Source organism: Mus caroli, chromosome 2, assembly GCF_900094665.2.
Source record: "Mus caroli chromosome 2, CAROLI_EIJ_v1.1, whole genome shotgun sequence".
NCBI lineage: Eukaryota > Metazoa > Chordata > Mammalia > Rodentia > Muridae > Mus > Mus caroli.
In genome coordinates, this window is record NC_034571.1 from 100,719,676 (window position 1) to 100,738,660 (window position 18,985).

The window sequence follows — 18,985 nt, forward strand, 5'->3', positions numbered from 1 at the left end:
AACTGGGCCAACAGCTGAAGCTGCAGACTGTCAGTGTTCCAGGAATGCTGAGACTAAGGTTGGGGTGTACTCACGGGGAGGGGAGGGGGAGGACTTCTGGACCTGCAGTCTGTCCAGAGATGCACCTGAGTCCTACTACCACACCTCTAGGGGTAAACAGAGGACCAATGTCTGGGGAGATAAAAGATCAGGGTAGGAAGGGAAGCTGCCCAAGCTATCCACCCCATTTTCTGGACTGCATCTTTCATCGAAGTCCCTCTCTCCCAGTGTCTCTAGTGGCACCTGTACTGTGGTCGGTCCTGGACTTCTATTCCAGTTCCTACGGGACACATCTGCCTTCGGGATTTGCTTCTTGCTTGGGGGTGATACCCAAGTGCTCCTGGGATAGTTTCCAGAAGCAAAGCAGTCGTGGGGGCTGGGCCGACGGGTGGGGTCGCAGCGTCGTGACTGTGCCCGCCCAGCCATGCGGGGAGGCACCCCTAGTGACAGTCCCAAAGGCCACACCCTCGGCCCGGTCAGGCCCCGCCCCCGCCCGTGCGCGCTGGCAGCCTGGGGAGGCGTGTGCTGCTCCTGCAGCCAGCTAGAGAGCAAGACTGGGATGGATACTGGAGAAGGAATGCAGGCTTAACAAGTGATCGCTGCTGTCTAGGATTTTGAGTCTTTTTCGGAGAACCTTGACTTCCGTTCCCAGTCCATGTCTGCTGTGCCGAACTCCAGAGGAACCAGAAATCTCCGGGGTCTACCTTGGGGCGTCCCCAATCTCCACCTCTGGGCTCCAGTAACGAGGACTCTGCGATACCCCCTAGCCCCCTGGCCAAGACAACCAAACTTGTTCGTGGATATTTGGGATCTTCCACCTGCCAAACCTGGGCGATTTTTTTGTACTGCGCCCCCACCCCCAATGATTCTGCCCCTCCTCCAGCTGTTGCAGCTTGGAAAAGGGGAAACAAATCACCGGGGGGATTTTTTTTTTTGGTCTATTTTTATTTTTCGCACTTGCTGGGAATGGTAAGTATGAGATCTTTCTTATCTTTCCTTCACCTTACTCTTTTGGCTGTTGAGAAACTGTGGACATTTGAGGAATAAATAATATTGAGAATATGACAGAAGGACATGAATGGAAGGCGGTTAAAAATAAACCAGGAGGTGGGAGAAGGGAGGTGCAGATGCTACGCGGCGCTCCAGGGGCAACCCAGGGGATGGGGCGAGTGCGCCCTGCTTAATGTGCCAGAGCGGGAACCCAGGTCTGGAGGCTAGGGCGCAATTAAAGATGTCGTTTCCCCAACGAGGTGGGGTTTAGATTCAGCATCATTTTCGTTTTGCCTGATCCCAGCCTCACCGTTCCTCTCCTTTGCGAACAGCTGATGAGCCGGTCTGTATTGTTGCCTCTCCCAACATTTGGATGGCATGCATTTTCAGAGTGTTTGAGCAGTCCACAGGGACTGGATAAATGGTGTGCGTTGAGTTGATGTACGTGTTTCTTGGTGTTGGTTTTTCTGATTCTATCACCTTTTTATGTTTTAATTTTGTCCCTCTCTGCCCTTCTCCCAGATTTGGTTCAGGTACCACCCTAACACAGTTGCAGAAATTAGCATCTAGAAAGGAAAGCAGCCTTGTTGTTGTTGGGTAGGAAGGGAAAAGGGATGCTTGTTGGTATTTGGGAGCATAGAAGCAAGAATAGGTGCCCTGCAAAATCCTATTAGTTTAATGGTGTTAAGAAGGTCTCTTGCATAAAGTCTGCTTGATTCTCCTAAGAAGAATACCTGGAGAAAGAGAGATTTTAAATCAGTTTGGTTTGTTGGAAAAAATGGTTTGCTGGGTTTACAATTTGTCTTTTCTTTCTGTCTTCTTTCTCTTTCTTTCTTTCTTTCTTTCTTTCTTTTTTTCTTTCTTTCTTTCTTTCTTTCTTTCTTTCTTTCTTTCTTTCTTTCTTTCTTTCTTTCTTTCTTTCACTTTCTTTCCTCTATCTCCCCTTTCCCACCATGCCTCCCTGCTTCACTGTCTACTTATCTTTCTCCCTCCCTTCCCCCTTTCCTTCTTTCTGTCTCTCTAGGATAGTAAGGTAACTAGTAGCCAATTGAAAGGAAAACAGTTTTCTTTTTGAATGTCAATGAGTTAGAAAAATAGTAATTAACAAGCCTAAATAAATAAAAGAATAAGGCAGCATTTGCTGTAGAGCACAATGAAGGCAGTTCCAGAGCTTGTAGAAGTTACAGTGAGCTGGAAGACCCTCAAATTCATGACCTTTGGGGGAGTTACTTGAGTAGAAGAAACATCTTCACATTTGTAAATATATGGGAATGTCAGTTATTCAGAGCTTAAGTGGTGTTTGTACAAACTGTTTGTGGGTGCTGAGAAGTTGAACACATTCTTGGGCTTTTTGGATTCTGCCAATCTTAAAAAGATGTTGGCTGACATGCCACAGTGAACGTAGTCATAAGGTGGTTTTGTACACAAGGCCTTAGAGGTTTCACCACGGTAAACACTTATGAATGTAAGATGATGTGACCAGGCCAACAGAAGAGGGGGGTGGTGTTGCTAGGGACAACTTCTGAGGTGTATTTTCTGGAGTCTTTTGATCTCAACCAAGGGTGTGTGTGTGTGTGTGTGTGTGTGTGTGTGTGTGTGTGTGTGTGATGCCATTTAAGTTATGGGACCGACACTCACACTGAAGAGCAGCAGGTGCTCAAGGGTAGAATCCTGTTAATGGCTTCAGAAAGCCATGGCTCTCATGCCGCCGAAGTGTTTCCAGTAATAGAAACTAGAGGATGCCCAGAAGTCTACCTGTTATCATCATTGCCAATTCTCTGGCTCATTTTCTGTATTCTTAGAAGTCCTCTTGGACAGAGTAAATGGAAGAAGCAGATAGCCGGAGTTAGGGGCAAGTTTCCCTAAGTCCTGGCTGAGTAGATGAAGTCAATGGACTTAGGAGAGCAAAGTAAGAGAAGAGGGCTAGGGATAGCAGATGAGGCAGAGAGATTGGAATATGAAAAAAAAAGTGTGGTGAATTGGAGGGCAAAAGAACAGGATACAATGAAATGGGGGGTGGGGTGGGTAAAGTGTGTACTCTACATGCTGCATCCACACGCTTCAGAAGACTATATCAGGTGAACATGAAGGCACTTCAAGGACAGGGGATGGTTACCAAGAGAAGTGGGAACTGAGATCTGCTTCTAGGTCGTGGGTGGTAGGGAGTGTTCAGGAAGCTGGAGTAGAGAAATAAAAACAACAACAACAACAACAACAACAACAAGGGCTTGTTTTATGGAGTCAGAGAATATCAGATTCACACAGGCATTGTCTAGTATCATAGTGACATATCTGTCCAAGTTCTGTCTTACCCCACCTCAGAGAGCATTGGCAAAGACTGTGAATTTAGAGAGTGGGTAGATAGATGACAGCCTAGTTTAATGCTGTGTTATCCATAACTGACATATCTGTTGCTATTTATTATGTACACAGACAGCGTGCTATCCTGAGAGCATCCATGGTCTCCATGGATCCTTACCAATGTGGGGTGAAGGGGATTGATTATGTTGTCTACATTTTATAGATTAGGAAATTGATGATCATTCAAGTAGTGGAGTCTAAACTGAAGAAAAATGTTTTATTTCCCCACTTCTTTAATCCCAAGAAAAAGAAAAATGTAAGGGTACTTAATTCAGCAACATTCCATGAGTGAAAATTTTAAGGAGAATTCCTTGAGATCAATGAATACTGGAAACAGCTGTGAAGTCACAGCATCACGGTTGTGGAAGGAAGAGGATGCTATTGAGAATTAAACCTGGCATTGGTGAAGGGGCAAAGGAAAGCAAGAACCATGTGGGTTGAGAACGGACAGGACCTAAACAAATGAGTTGCCACCAAACAGACTGATCTGAACCAATGACAAAAGAAGAGAGCAAGGTGGATGCTGAGTGGGAGAGATTTTAGAGCAGCCTGCCCTGTATTCTTGAAACGTTATGGTCTCCTGGTGTGTGTTTCATGATTTGCCTGAGGACAAGAGCAGTGTATGTGGAGTAAAGGGCTGTTTGCTCTCTATGGTTTGATTCTTTTTATTTTTCCCCTGTGCTTATTTCCCATCCCTCTTTAGGTGAAGTGCTTCTTGTGAATGATTCTAGCCAAAGGATGCTCTTCATTTCCTGCTTTCTATGGAGACCTCAGTGTTGAGTTTGCCTCTGCTGGAACTGCGTCTACCACCTTCTCTACCCTCCAAGGTCTTTGCTTCTATCTACAACCTGGCATTGTCTGTGGGTCCATGAAGGCTTGGATGACCTTAGAGGGAAGGTCTGGGAGTCCACCCTCATAGACTAAGCAGCAATGGCTGGGCATATTTTAAGCCACATTTTAACATGGGTCAAGCCATCAGTAGAAGGCAAGTGCTAAGACTAAAGACTTATTTGAATTTTATTTAAATTAGATGGACTGGGCCTTGGACAAATTCCATGCAAGGAAAAGTATATTTCATTTTCTAGGCACAACTTCTGACTGTCAGATACTTGCTGTCTTTGAGTCTTGTGGCGTCATCACCGGACAGCATCTCAGACAGACTTCCAGATTTGAACATCTACCCCCCAAAACGTAGGTGTATGGGAGACCACATCATTTCATGACTTATGTTTGAGGAACACTAGGCTGTTGTCTAGACGAGGCAAGCTCTGGAAAGCAACGCTGAGTCTCTGAGAAGAGGGAGCATAGGCTGTGCTGATTTAAAAACAGAAAATGCAAAGTTGGACTGAAAATATCCCAAGTCTTCTAAGCAATCTGCTTAAGGCTTCCAAACTTACCTTAATTTGGTAAGAAAATAAGCTGCCCTATTTTTCTTTCTTCTTCTCTTACAACTGGAAGCAGCCATTTCCCCAAATCACCACCATGGAAGTGGCGATGGTGAGTGCCGAGAGCTCAGGGTGCAACAGCCATATGCCTTATGGTTATGCAGCCCAGGCCAGGGCCCGAGAGCGGGAGAGACTCGCTCACTCCAGGGCAGCTGCAGCTGCTGCTGTCGCAGCTGCCACGGCTGCTGTTGAAGGCACTGGGGGTTCTGGTGGAGGCCCCCACCACCATCATCAGACACATGGGGCCTACTCCTCCCATGATCCTCAAGGTAGCCGTGGAAGTAGGAGGAGGAGGCGTCAGCGAACTGAGAAGAAGAAACTCCACCACAGGCAGAGCAGTTTTCCACATTGCTCAGACCTGATGCCCAGTGGCTCTGAAGAGAAGATCCTGAGGGAGCTAAGTGAGGAAGAGGAAGACGAGGAGGAGGAAGAGGAGGAGGAGGAGGGAAGGTTTTACTATAGTGAAGAAGACCATGGGGATGGGTGTTCCTACACAGACCTGCTGCCACAGGATGATGGGGGTGGTGGCGGCTACAGTTCAGTCCGCTACAGTGACTGCTGTGAACGTGTGGTGATAAATGTGTCTGGTCTGCGCTTCGAAACCCAAATGAAAACTTTGGCCCAGTTTCCAGAAACTCTGTTGGGAGACCCTGAGAAGAGGACTCAGTACTTCGACCCTTTGCGCAATGAGTATTTTTTTGATCGGAACCGACCCAGCTTTGATGCCATTTTATATTATTACCAGTCAGGAGGCCGCCTGAAGAGACCAGTCAATGTCCCCTTTGATATCTTCACCGAGGAGGTGAAGTTCTATCAGCTGGGAGAGGAAGCCCTGCTCAAGTTCCGGGAGGATGAGGGCTTTGTGAGAGAAGAGGAGGACAGAGCTCTGCCAGAAAATGAATTTAAAAAACAGATTTGGCTTCTCTTTGAATATCCAGAGAGTTCTAGCCCTGCCAGGGGCATAGCCATTGTATCTGTCCTGGTCATCTTAATCTCTATTGTCATATTTTGCCTGGAAACCTTGCCGGAGTTCAGGGATGATAGGGACCTTATTATGGCCCTCAGTGCAGGCGGGCACAGCAGATTGCTGAATGACACCTCGGCACCCCACCTGGAGAACTCAGGGCACACAATATTCAATGACCCTTTCTTCATCGTGGAGACAGTGTGTATTGTGTGGTTTTCCTTTGAGTTTGTGGTTCGATGCTTTGCTTGTCCCAGCCAAGCACTCTTCTTCAAAAACATCATGAACATCATTGATATCGTCTCCATTTTGCCTTACTTCATCACTCTGGGCACTGACCTGGCCCAGCAGCAGGGGGGTGGCAATGGCCAGCAGCAGCAGGCCATGTCCTTTGCCATCCTCAGGATCATTCGTCTGGTTCGAGTATTCCGGATCTTCAAGCTCTCCAGACACTCCAAAGGCCTACAGATCCTGGGCCACACCCTAAGAGCCAGCATGCGGGAACTGGGCCTTCTTATCTTTTTCCTCTTCATTGGGGTCATCCTCTTTTCCAGCGCTGTGTATTTTGCAGAGGCGGATGAACCCACTACCCATTTCCAAAGCATTCCAGATGCGTTTTGGTGGGCTGTGGTAACCATGACAACTGTGGGCTATGGGGACATGAAGCCCATCACAGTCGGGGGAAAGATTGTGGGGTCCCTGTGTGCCATTGCGGGTGTCTTAACCATTGCTTTGCCTGTGCCGGTGATTGTGTCTAACTTTAACTATTTCTACCACAGAGAGACTGAAAATGAAGAACAGACCCAGCTGACACAAAACGCCGTCAGTTGTCCATACCTACCTTCTAATTTGCTCAAGAAATTTCGGAGCTCCACTTCTTCTTCCCTGGGGGACAAGTCAGAGTATCTAGAGATGGAAGAAGGGGTCAAGGAATCGTTATGTGGAAAGGAGGAGAAGTGTCAGGGAAAGGGAGATGAGAGTGAGACAGATAAAAACAACTGTTCTAATGCAAAGGCTGTGGAGACTGATGTGTGAATCGCTCCTCTCCACCTGCCACTGCCACCCCCATCTCCAAATATATTCATACATAGAGAATGCAGTTATGAAAATGAGATATGCAAACGATTGCACTGCATACAGTAATACGCTGTTTAATGGTAATACATGGCATAATTGTGACTAAACGTGTATTGCATATCAAATAAATGATCCATCTTGGAGAAGAGGGAGGCATTAAAAACAGCAGATCTATCTTTATATTTTTTAATAGAATGCAAGAATTTTGCACATAATGGGAAAAATGTTAATAGTAAAGGTGGTTCTGAGGAGAGTGAGTGTGTGTGTGTGAGAGAGCGAGCGAGCGAGAGAGTGTGTGTACATGGGTGTGTAAGTAAATTGTCAACACTGTTGGGAATTGTGCCGTGATGGGAAAAGTTGGCATTCTGAAGTATTTACTATGTAAGAACTAATGAATTTGAGCAGTCTTTTACCAGTGTTTTAATAACATCTCCTATGTCTTTGGATTCTGTAGTTGTTTTTTAGAAATTATAAGAATTACTGTGTAGAAAAAAGAGAAAGTAAATTATTTAATAGAATATAGGTCACAATTTAATCTTGGATTTAATTAAAGTTTATTTTTAACTGGAAATTAACTTTTGAAAAGGCTGCAGGGGCCTTTAGAAATTGATTATATTTTATTATTAATTTTGGGGAGATATAATAGCAAATGCCTAACATTGTGGAGGAAATGTAACAAGTTTTGTTCACAGGTCTTAAGACTGGCTTTTGTTTTCTTTTGCACTACTTTCTATGCTGAAGCCCGAGAGAGACTTCCTACTGCGAATGTTTACTTATGCACCAATCAGTTCAATGACAATCATTGGAAGAATGGGTTCTTCGTCTCATTTATCGTTCTTTTCCTTTCCTGAGACTAATGACCACACAGATAACAGCACATGATTCCTGCTTTAAAATCCGAACAACTGATCTACAAAGGGACTATGAAGTAACGTTCAGCAGCTGAATCTTTTGAAATTGGTTTGTTACGATGATGCTTCAGAAACCATACTATTTTCAATACTCTTCTGCCTTTTAAGTCCAGAATAATTTAACCAAAGTTATTGCATGCACAGAGAGAATTCTTGGAGAAATAAGGCACCCAGCAGCTACAGCAATTATGGCTTAAGATCTTTTTATTAAATATGCAACAAAATGCTAGATTTAAGTCCATTTTGTGTCTGTGTGTGTGTGTGTGTGTGTGTGTCTGTGTGTGTGTGTGTGCAGCTGCAAAAACAAAACAGAACACGAAATGTGGGGATTCGCCTCGAATGCTAAAGCACTCTGCTAAATCAGAGCTAGGGAAGAATGGTTTTAGAACATTTGGTTTCTCAATGGTCATTGTAAATCATTATCATCTTTATCATAGGGGCTTTCTGAGGATTACACTTCCATTTACCTCACAATAGCTGTTCCTGAATTTGGAGCAGGAACAAGGAATGCACCATGAACAACTGTAGCACCATGAAATGCAGCCCAGAACACTCAGTATAAACACATAGGAGGCATTACTATACAATTCATTAAGACAAAACAAAATCTTCTTTATAAATGGTTGCCCTGAGCATTGGGAAGAAATCCCATGTCCACTATTTCTGTCTATAGCAAACGTGAACAAAACCCAACAAACCAAAAACAAACAAAAAAGAAACACCTGCTCACCCTTACTTGTCAGATTTTTCAAATGCTTTTGGTCCAGGAAATCACTGGATACGTTTTACCTCTCCTTTAACAGTATTTGAAATGAAAAGAATTCTAGTAAATCAATATCTTTGTTCCTATCTTTTCTCTACACTTTGCTAGAACTCCATCTGGAGATGGGAAGGCAGCAAGCAGTGGAGGTGATTGAAGAACTCGGTGCCACCTTGTGATTAGGACTCCAAAGATGATATTCTGATTCTAATACATTATTGTATGAGAAGAGTGTAGTGAGAGTCTGACAGGCATGGCCATAATCCCTTCACAATACTCACTGAAACGTGTTTACACCCCATTTTTTTTTTATGAGTAGAAAATCATTTTAAATCAGAGGAATAGGGAAACAGTAAGAGGGAAGCTTGGGAACCTGAAATGTCCAGTTTCGTGCAAATACCTGATATGATAATTTCTCCAGTACAGCCCATTTATTTAGTATTTTATGAAAATAACAGTAATAGTTTGTGACAAGGAGGAAAAATCATCCTGAATTTCTTTGTTCTTTGTTTCTTTGACATTTCCTTCCTAAATCAGAAAAGTTGTATTAAATTTATTTGATGATATAGGTATTAATAATTCTCAGACTATATGAGTTACAAATAATTAAGAATCCTAGGGCTTCCCTTATCTCACAGAGTGGTTTGTCGTGGCTTGTTTGTTTGGAAACTGATGGAATTCCTATTCATGTGCTTTCATTCCAAATATTATTAGAATGTCATTCAAAGTGTGTTTTCCTCTATGCAAAATGCATTTATCTTAGAGTGTGTGCATTGATTCTACATTGTGAAGAAACTTCAAAGCCCCCTTGCCTTGAGTTTGGGCATTTCTGCATGAAGTACTTGTTCATGTGAAAGTTGGGTGTTCAGTACAGCTTTGAGTTAACAGCCAATTCTGAAGTTGAAGCTATTCAAGGTACTTTGGAACCCTTTGTGAAGATTTCCTACTGGGGAAAATGCTGCTGTATAAACTGATTTAGGAAACTGTATTTTCTTAGATGCCAATAAGTAGGTTTGAAATACATACAGGTTCACCATACAGGGAAGAAAAAAGGAAAGTGATCCTATTCAAAATCAGGATGCTTGAGGACAGAGGTACTTTTCAGATGTCATTAGATACATTCTTCTTTTTGCAAATGGCTAATAAAGGAAGCAGAGATGCCCAGTGGTTATGGGGAAGAAAGGAGGGATATATTGGATATATATGCCTTTTATTTCTGTGAAAGGGAGCTGGTAGGTGCCAGAGGAGTGACATCTAGTTCAGGGTATCATGAGAAATGGTGGTTAACTGTTGGTGGTCTATGTCATTTGATTCTTAGGGTTCATTATTTCTTTATTTTCATTTTAAATTGAAAACTGGAATGTTGGGGGTACATTGTTATTCGGTTGCTTTCAGTAGCTGAATTCCACCATGGAGTTGATATGACTATTTTGGTTTAACTAAACAAACTAAACATCATCTGTATAGCTTAGGTATTTTTTTTTTAAGTAACAACAACATAATATTTGTAATCACTGTTAGATTAACTGAAAAAAAACAGGAGTTGGAGAATTTTAAAATATAACCCAAAATGAATGAATAGAATGTATTTTGAAGCTCTTTATTCTACAATCTTATAAAGGAAAGGGACTCAATTAGTACAGAATACCTCCTCTGTCTCCAGTTGAATAAATACAGTGAAGGTTGGTAAGTAAATATTTTTATTTCTTGCTTTGTTGAAGAACAGTGTTGTCATAGTGTTTTGACCTATGCTGGGAACTCATTTTATGCTTGGACACATGTAGTAATTCTCAAATTCTTTTGCATTCCTTGTCAAGTTTATGTTACATAGGACCATTGAAGCTTTATAAAACAAAACAAAAACCCTTTTCATTAAGCATGCATATGTTTAAACAGAACCCAGACTATGAATAAGATATAACAAAAGAAAATATACAGAGTTAACAGATACATTGTTCTAGTTCATAAAAAGTCATTACTAATTAATAGGAAATAATTTTCTTCTGATTTAAATAATAGCGGCTCCCTGCTTTTCAAAAGAATCAGAAATGGTCTTGCCCATTGCTAGTTGGCAGGGTAGTGGTGTATCTGTCACATTAATGTTATTACTAAGTTAAACTGGAAATGTATGCAGGTTTGCTTTTTTTCATTTTTCAGTGCTCCTGTGGTGATGTGCTCATGTGCGCCATGCCTAGTGTAACATCCCTTTTTGTGTCTTTTTTGTTTTATTGATGCAGTTTAGAATGGTTATGGGCTGTCATTCAGTGACAAAAGTGCCTGTTCCAGGAAATCTTCTTGACCCAAAAGTCATTCTGAATTCTGCAAGGGACATTTGATGTGGACAAAAGGTACCTCTTGGCTTTCCTGCTGAAAAGAAACTTGATTCTAAGTATAGAAATTTCCAGACCAATGTAACTTTCCTAGGTTAGACCACGATCTTGCTTTCTAATAATGAGATCTGAATTCCTATTTGAAAGAAGGCTGATGGAGTAGTTTTTGTTCAAGATCAAAGGAGCTAAAGCTATTTTTTGCAGTAAATGGGAATATGCACTTCTAAAAAGTAAATTAAGATTAGGACTTGTGATAGGAATTTTATTTCTGGCTTCGTTGTCTGTTTCCATAGCAGTCCTGATTCCTCACAGTATCTTCTTCATAAAAGTATGCTAATATGTATCAGGCCATCTGGCCCAATTTGAGGTTCCGAAAATTCAATCATTTTGGGGGGAAGGTAGAAAGATAAAATCCAGCCATGACTTGGTTGCTTTGAAGAACATACCACATGTTCATCAGCTGAGGCTCTAAGGGAGACTCAAGCACTCTGCATTCAGGCTTTAGAATCAGAGTAGATTTAGAAGACCAATTCAGTGAACCTGAATGCCGCCTTATCATTGCTGGAAACTGTTCTCTAATGAGTGAGCCATAGTGGGAATGACCTAAGCTTTAGTTTGTATTCATTTGCTGTTGGTTACTGGAGTTCTGAAATGTGAATGTGTATGCAGTCACCAGCATCTAAATGACTTTGGTATTTGATCTAGAATAGTTAATTAACTCTGGCTTTCTGACCTGGGAATGACCTATTTCGCAGATTACTCAAAGTTGTTGTTGTTGTTGTTGTTTTTCTTGGCCTGCCTTTACCCAAGCTCTGGATTCAATTTCCTAGAGATACATGGACATTTTGTGAAAATGCAAAACCCTAATATAGTGATACAGTATGCAAATCTGAACATAGTGTCACGTGCCTTGAATCTTAGCACTTGAGAAGCTGAGGCAGGGAGATCACCAGTTCAGGACCAACCTGAGTGACATGAGGGGTTTCAGAGATACATATCAAAACCAAAACCCAGTGTTAACAACAACAACAAAAACAACAACAGCAGCAGCACCAAAAATTAGAAAAATAAGCAAACTCTAATTGTGTGGCTAAGTTTGGTGAGCCAGTGCAAGAAATTATTCAGGGCTAAATATGAAATACACAGAGCAGTTTTGTCACAGTTCCTGTGGTTTTCTGAGATAATGAGGTGGTGACTGTCACAGAGGTTGGTGGAAAACAGAAGCTATTGACAGATGAAATCTGCAGGTTAATGTTCTTTGAAATGTCAGGTGACGTGTCAGCAGTATTATTAACAGTCCTCTAAGAAAACCCAGTACTTATAGAAGATGGTCTTTCCTCTTCTAGATATGCATAAATGTGCCTGATTTTAAAATTTTCCATGTCCCAAGAGAGCAAACACATTTCTGTCCATAAGTTCTTGAGTTGCTGCTTATTGAGGCTCTGTCACTTCTATAAGCAATCAAAGCAGTCACGCAAGTCTGCGAGTATTAATGGAATGTGGGCCAATGAGTTTTATTTGTTTGAGAATCATCATCTTCCCATATCAAACATTTATATGTTTCATGTATTATGTATTTCTTTTTCTGCCTTTATTAGGACAAAATATGTGTAAGCAAATGAGCAGTCTGGGGTACGGCAAAAAGACAATCTGAAGGGAAATGATGCAGTTTTCTATTAGTAGAAAAATATGTATTGTAAAAACATGATGATATTATTTGAGTACTGAAAAATCTTTCTTAAACTTTAGGTTGGATTTTGTGTCTTAAACCTTCAATGACATTAGGATTACCCTCTGAGAAGGTCTGTCGGGTCTAGACACATGGCATGTCAGTCTTAGGAAAAAAAAACTTGATTTTTATGAGACATTTAAAATGTTTATTTTTGTGCACATCCTTTCCATTCCATAAAAGATGTATTTGGAAGGAAAGGAACTGTGGCTCTACCTAGAATTTTCTAGAATTAGTCTTACCTAAAACTATTATCCGTCTGTGCTGTTTCTTCTGTCTGTGGCTTGACATATCTCCTCAATTGTCTCAGCTTTAATTATAGCATTAAAAAGCTTTATATTATTGTTTCTGGAACATGTCCCAAACTTCTCATAGTCTCTGAAGGCATTCACGTAAAATAGTTGGATAATATGGGCTCTTTTACAAGACCAGGTGGCAATTATCTGAACCCTTACTCAGTCATGATAAGGACCATATTAGATAGCTTGGAAGATACATGCTGTTCTATTTATAAACTGAATATGCTGGTACTTGAATGGATTGGTGATTTCCCCAAAGAACCCTCATGGCGTTGATAGCACCTGAGTGAGTCTTTCTTTTCCTTCTCAATGGTAGGGATCATGATCCAAATGAGGCTTTCAGTTACTCTCAGGCAGAATAGGAAATAATTAATGAGGCTGTCTTTGGACTGAAGTCTGTGAAGAGGTTATAGACTCCTTAGGGAATGCCTTTGGACTAAGATTTATTTATATATTTACTCGCCATTTCTGCTTGAAGCCAAATTTTAATATTTTAAAAATATTTTATTAATTCTTGAGAATTCCATACTTTGTATTTTGATCATATTTCTTCCTCTTCTATCTATTTCTGGATGTATCCCCCATTCCATACTGCCCAATTTGTGTCCACACTAAAAAATAAAATAAAGTCAAATAGTGTTACCTATCTATCTATTCTTGGCTATATGTCACTCACTGGAATGTGTTTGACCTACCAGGAGCAGCCCTTAAAGAAACTCACTGTTCTCCCACAAGTTTTAAATTGAAGGTTGATTGTTTTAATAATAAACTGTAGTTTGGGAAGGTAGCTAGAGATTCTAAGCCTCACCCTACCTTATTAACTTCAGGCCTATGTCTAGCTAGCTATTTTAAGAAATTAATATATTTAGACGTTACAATCTAAAATTTGAACTGTTTATTTGGATTGAGACTTAGGCTAGAAATAGTGACTTATTTATTCATTCTTTCTGAGACTATAATGCAATCCCTCTCTAGTTTTGTACCCCCATTCCTTGATTTTCAATATTTTATTTAAATTGGTAGATTTGGTCATAAGCATTTTCTCTTTCTAACAAATTAAAAGGCACTTAGGTGTAGATAGATTGATGGCAGGCACCTTCTTTTGTAATATTTGGTTTTGGTCAATTTTTAAGCTGACTAGAGTAACTATGAAGTACAACACAAGTTGGGCCCCTGTGCACTGTATCATAATGTACCGATACTATTGGAATAGTAGGGTACCTTTTCCTTTTGAGTATCTATAAGTGACTTCAGAGTTCTAGATCAGTTTCTTTCAGAATAGAATTAAGATCTAAGACCAGAGCCAATTGGGAGACAGGTGGCGTAGGAGGCAGGTGGGCAAGGAGCAAGGAGTGCTGTGTAAATGAAGTCATCAGCTTGTTGGAAGGATTAGCTGGAGCAGTCTAAAAGCAGCTGCTTTTCTAATGCTAATTATAATATTTTGCAAACACTAGGTATCCAGAAGAGTGGACTCATCTAGGCATATGGATATTCATGGCCCAGTGTTACAATTCTCTGATTTCTGTCTCCCAAGACACTTACATGCAAAAGCTACACCTTCAGCTGCAGAATAAGGATAAACCGTACTAAGTCTTATTGAGGATAAAACTCACTTTTCCCTTCTGCAAAGGGGATTGTCACATCTTTAAGTGATTGACACTTGGGCACTGGTTGTGCACTGAACCTGAGCTAAGTGGCAAACTCAGAAGCCATGGGAATAAACATCACTAAGGCAGAGCTCTGGAATATGTTTATACTGGTTATTGCTTGTGTGTAATACTTAGAGGAATGGAGAAATCATAAAATTTGTGCAACCTAATTAGAACTCTGGTATCATATGTTCCTTGCTGGTTTAGCTGTTGCAGGGACTGCTTTTTATCCATACAGAGAAGAGGTGTCATTTCACTACAAGAATCTGCAGATTTCACAGGCTCCCAGGCAGTGTGAGAAAGAAAGGGTTAGATTAGATAGATAAGCATAAAGCAACATACAGTATCTCAAGGTGTGAGTCACCGTGCAATGCCAGACTATTTTTATTCTCTCGAGAGATCGAGAGGGATCTTTAGATAGGAGTAGCTCTCTTTAGGAATTGCCATTTCCTCCTTGTACATCCATGGTGCCACTCTTAGGGATTAGTCCCATGCCACAGGACTTAAATCCTACCTTCACTGCTAAAACATGCTGACAATCACATGCTGGAAGCAGTGTTTTCCTTATGTCAGTTTTGAAAAGTCTTAGTTGCATTATAACCGTTGCAAGAGAGATTTAAAAAATCATCTGACTCTAAAGTATTTGTGTTGCTTCCCTGAAGGAGGTTGGCAGTGAGTTTTGGTGTAAGATTCTAATATATGGTTAAACCGAAGAAAAAGTAAAGTATGCAGAGATGTCCTTTTGGTTTGCTTTTCAATCATGCACTTGGTTACTAAGCATTTTTTAAGGTTGAAGAGACAGACAAAGAAAATACTTGGCTCCCCTACCTTCCCAGGACCCCACTTTTGGTCACGTATCATTACTTCCCACCCCTACTCCTCCCCCACCCCTCCAGAATACAATATGAAACCTATTGCCATCTCTGTTCACACATTTCTTAGCAGGAGCTATTTGTGTGTGCTTTAAGTAGATGTCTTGGTATTTTATAAATCAGGTCATAGCAGAGCATATCCAGACAGCTCCCACTGTCACCTGCATCGTGGGTCTGTTCTGTCCCATTATTATGCCAGCTCTTCTCTGCCCATTACTGAACAGCTGGGGATTTTGAAACAGCTGGATGATTAGATTATTTTCCCCTCTATTTTTCACCCAGATGCTTTATTACCGTGCAGAAACAATGCTGGTGTGGAACGATGTGAAAACATAATAATAATAACAACAAAATCTGTTCTGATATAGTTGTTATTAGATATTGAGTCACAATTAAAAGGAAGTTCTCATGTCTATTGCTTTAGAAACATGTGCAGTATGTAAGCCTCATTTTGATTCCAGACAAAGATGTTGATTTACCACCCCCCCATTTGTTTGTTTGTTTATTTATTTATTCACATTACATCCTTTTGGTGCTCCACATCCCTCCTCATACAATCTCTCCTCCTTACTCCCTCCCCTTCTCCTCTGATAGGGCGGAGTTTCCTCTGGGTATGATGTGCCCCAACTCCGGCACATCAAGTCTCTGAAGGAATACGATAGTCCCATCCCTTTAAATACCTTTTATGTTATACCTGAGGCTACTAAAATGCTGCCTTGACTGCTACATTGATTTGCTTAAGGGAATATGTTTATACACAAGGAGGCAGCACCTGGATTTTCCACTCAGCACTAACAAGAGGAGCTGACAGCAGGCAAGCTACAGTCCTCTCTCACTCTGTCTATTTTTAGGTTGGTCCCTTTGTGACTGACTTCAACCCTGATTGGGAAGCTTGAAATACAAAACAACGATGTGTTCTATTATAAAGATTTTCAGATTTATGCCACTGTATGGTAGAGACAAATTTAATTCTGATGTTGTGTATTGGTATTCTGCCCAGGCTAAAATTTGGAGGAAAAGCCATGTACAGACTTCTCCTTTTCTAGTTATTTTTTTTTTCCATAGATGTTCCTTAGGTGCAGGCTGGGCTATGTAAAATGCACTGAATCTTCAGAAAATCACATCTAGGTGTATAGATTTTGGAAATATGGGAAAATCATATTTATAAAAACAGAACAAAACAAAACAAAAAATTTTTACCAATTTTTCCCTATGCTGTCCTCCCTCTCTAAATCTACCTACATGTGTGCCAGGGTCTCATTTCTTCTTGGAGCTTGAATTTCCAGGCTATCATGTTAAAATGAAACTTTTAAAATCATGTTTTGTTTCCAGATTTTTTTTTAATCATCTGAATCAATAATGTAGTAAATAGTCCTAATTCCAAGCTGACATGGCTAACCTTATTTTATTTTGGTTAAAGCTGTGATAATAGTCAGTGTTTTCAAATAGTGATAGTGGTTTTGTGAAAAGTATTTTTTCCTTTCAATCCACAGGTTTTACCTTTCCTTAATTTAGTGATTTATGAATAAATTACAATGAGAGAAGTATATGGGTGGATGATGGTAGAAGATAGGTAGGTAGGGAGACAGAAAGAGAGAGAGGTAGACAGACAGGTAGACAGTTAGAAAGATAGATGAACAGGTGTGCAAAAATGAAAGGAACCTTCATAAAAATCAGAACTATCAGAAGCATGTTTTGATAAACAAAATGATATTTACAAAAAAATCTCTTAAGTAACATTTATGATTTTATCATTTTTCTATTCTCATAAAGGTATTTTCTTTTAATAAATAACTGATAATGCTTCCATTAATTCTGACCTGAATAAGGGCACAGATTTCTTTCTTAAATACAAAAAAGGTTGAGTGTTTGTTTGTTGGTTTGTTTTTGGTAGCTATTTCTACTAGGTAAGAAACTTGCAGCTGGCCAAGTGAGAGAATTTGAGGTAAATTTTAGAAGAGTTTCCTGGAGGCTTTATTCGGCATTGATGAGATATAACTGGCATTTGCTCAGATTTCCATTTGGTTCCAAGACACAGTCTTGTTAGCTTGCAGAAACTCCATATACCTCTCTCACTCTTCTAGAAAGCAGGGCATGTCCCTTACTCCCACAGTCTCTTTTTGGAACAGAAAGTTGATGGGCATGCTATGCTGTTTTCTTGAAGGTTACAGCTATAGGGTAAGCTTGTAATCTCTTCCCAGTGTCCTGTGGGACATAGCTTAGACCAGGCTAAGTTACAGGGTATTGTGCAAATTTCCTGACCCCAATGAAAATCCCTTTTTCCCCCTCTGGAGAAAAAGAGTCTATATCTTCAGGACACTCTCTCATGCTATACCCTTGCTGGCCATCATTTCTAATTGTTTCCTAATTCTAGACCTGGTCGTGGCTGACTATGGTGGTGAACCTTCATCTAATGAAGCTCTCTCTTAAAGTAATCTCATTCCCTTTAAACTTCCATTTAAGTGTTCTCATCTCTGGATCTTCTGTCTTGGAAATAAGGCTTCCAATACTGAGATGCAACTGTGAGGGCATCTTCAGGTCTCTCCTGCTATCATTACTCTAAGAACCATCTACTTACTCTTCTATGAAGTGTGCCTCAGAGTACCTTGTTTGTTTTCTCAGTATCTCAGAACTTACATTAAAGTTCCTGGTTTGAATCTTCATTCAAGCCAAACAAGCATTATCTTTAATTGAAGTTGCTCTTAAAGCCAAAAAACTTGGTCATGTCAAGAAATAGAAAGGAAAATTAATTAATTAATTAATTAATTAAACAAAGCCAAGTGAATTGCTTGTTCTTGTGGAGCATCAGTTCAACTCTGCTTCATTCAAGCCATTAGAATCAAATGCATCTAGCTTCTAGCTATTGTACTGGAGAAATACTCTTAACTTTTAAAAAAACCATCATTTTCTGGTAGTTCTTGGCTTTTCTTTAGGAAATAGAAACTACTTGTGCCTTTGAAATATGATATACTGTTTATTAGATGCAAATTCTTGAAAGTAAGATATTTTTCTACATTATTTTTGTGAAAGAATCTGAAGTATCTGTAGACTTGAGAATGTATGTTGTCCTAAATTAGTCAGCACACCATTAATATTTGAGGCTATTTAGACAGCTGACTTGCTTGTTAATACATTATGAAGGAGGAAATAAGTTAGACATTCTTCTTAATATTGTAACTTAGAGATAGGTGGGCATCTAAGTATTTACAGCTTCTGAAACACAATGAAAGTAACAACTGCTGGTATGTTTTTTTAAAGAAGCACTTTAAAAGAAAGCAAATGCATTTAAGATGCATCTTCACCTAACCAGAGAGTGGAATTTGGAATTGTAAATTTACATTAAGTAGATTACATTTCTTATCTAGTAAATCACTTTGTATCACACAACAGTCTAGTGCTTGGGGAAATACTTCGAAGCCTACAAGTTGCATGTGAATGAGTACAGAAAAAACTTTGACAACTTGAAGGTTTGCCTCCCTGCCTGTTACAGTTTCAGAAGAAAAGGCCTCCTCATGAAAGCATTTGAATACACATGTATAAGCCTAATTGCTTTTAACTT

At 40.3% G+C, this 18,985-nt stretch overlaps 1 protein-coding gene across 2 annotated transcripts; it reads left to right on the plus strand.

Annotated features, from left to right (window-relative positions):
* Positions 1-524: 524 nt before the first annotated feature.
* Positions 525-13,378, plus strand: Kcna4 (potassium voltage-gated channel subfamily A member 4). 2 transcript variants are annotated; one of them, XM_021155732.2, is made up of 2 exons: positions 525-1,008; positions 4,094-13,378. In XM_021155732.2, the coding sequence occupies exon 2, from the start codon at positions 4,873-4,875 to the stop codon at positions 6,832-6,834; it is 1,962 nt and encodes a 653-aa protein (XP_021011391.1). In that variant the 5' UTR covers positions 525-1,008; positions 4,094-4,872; the 3' UTR covers positions 6,835-13,378. The 2 variants fall into 2 exon arrangements, with proteins under 2 accessions (XP_021011391.1, XP_029330475.1); XM_029474615.1 differs by lacking the exon at positions 525-1,008 and adding an exon at positions 1,280-1,372.
* Positions 13,379-18,985: the final 5,607 nt, after the last annotated feature.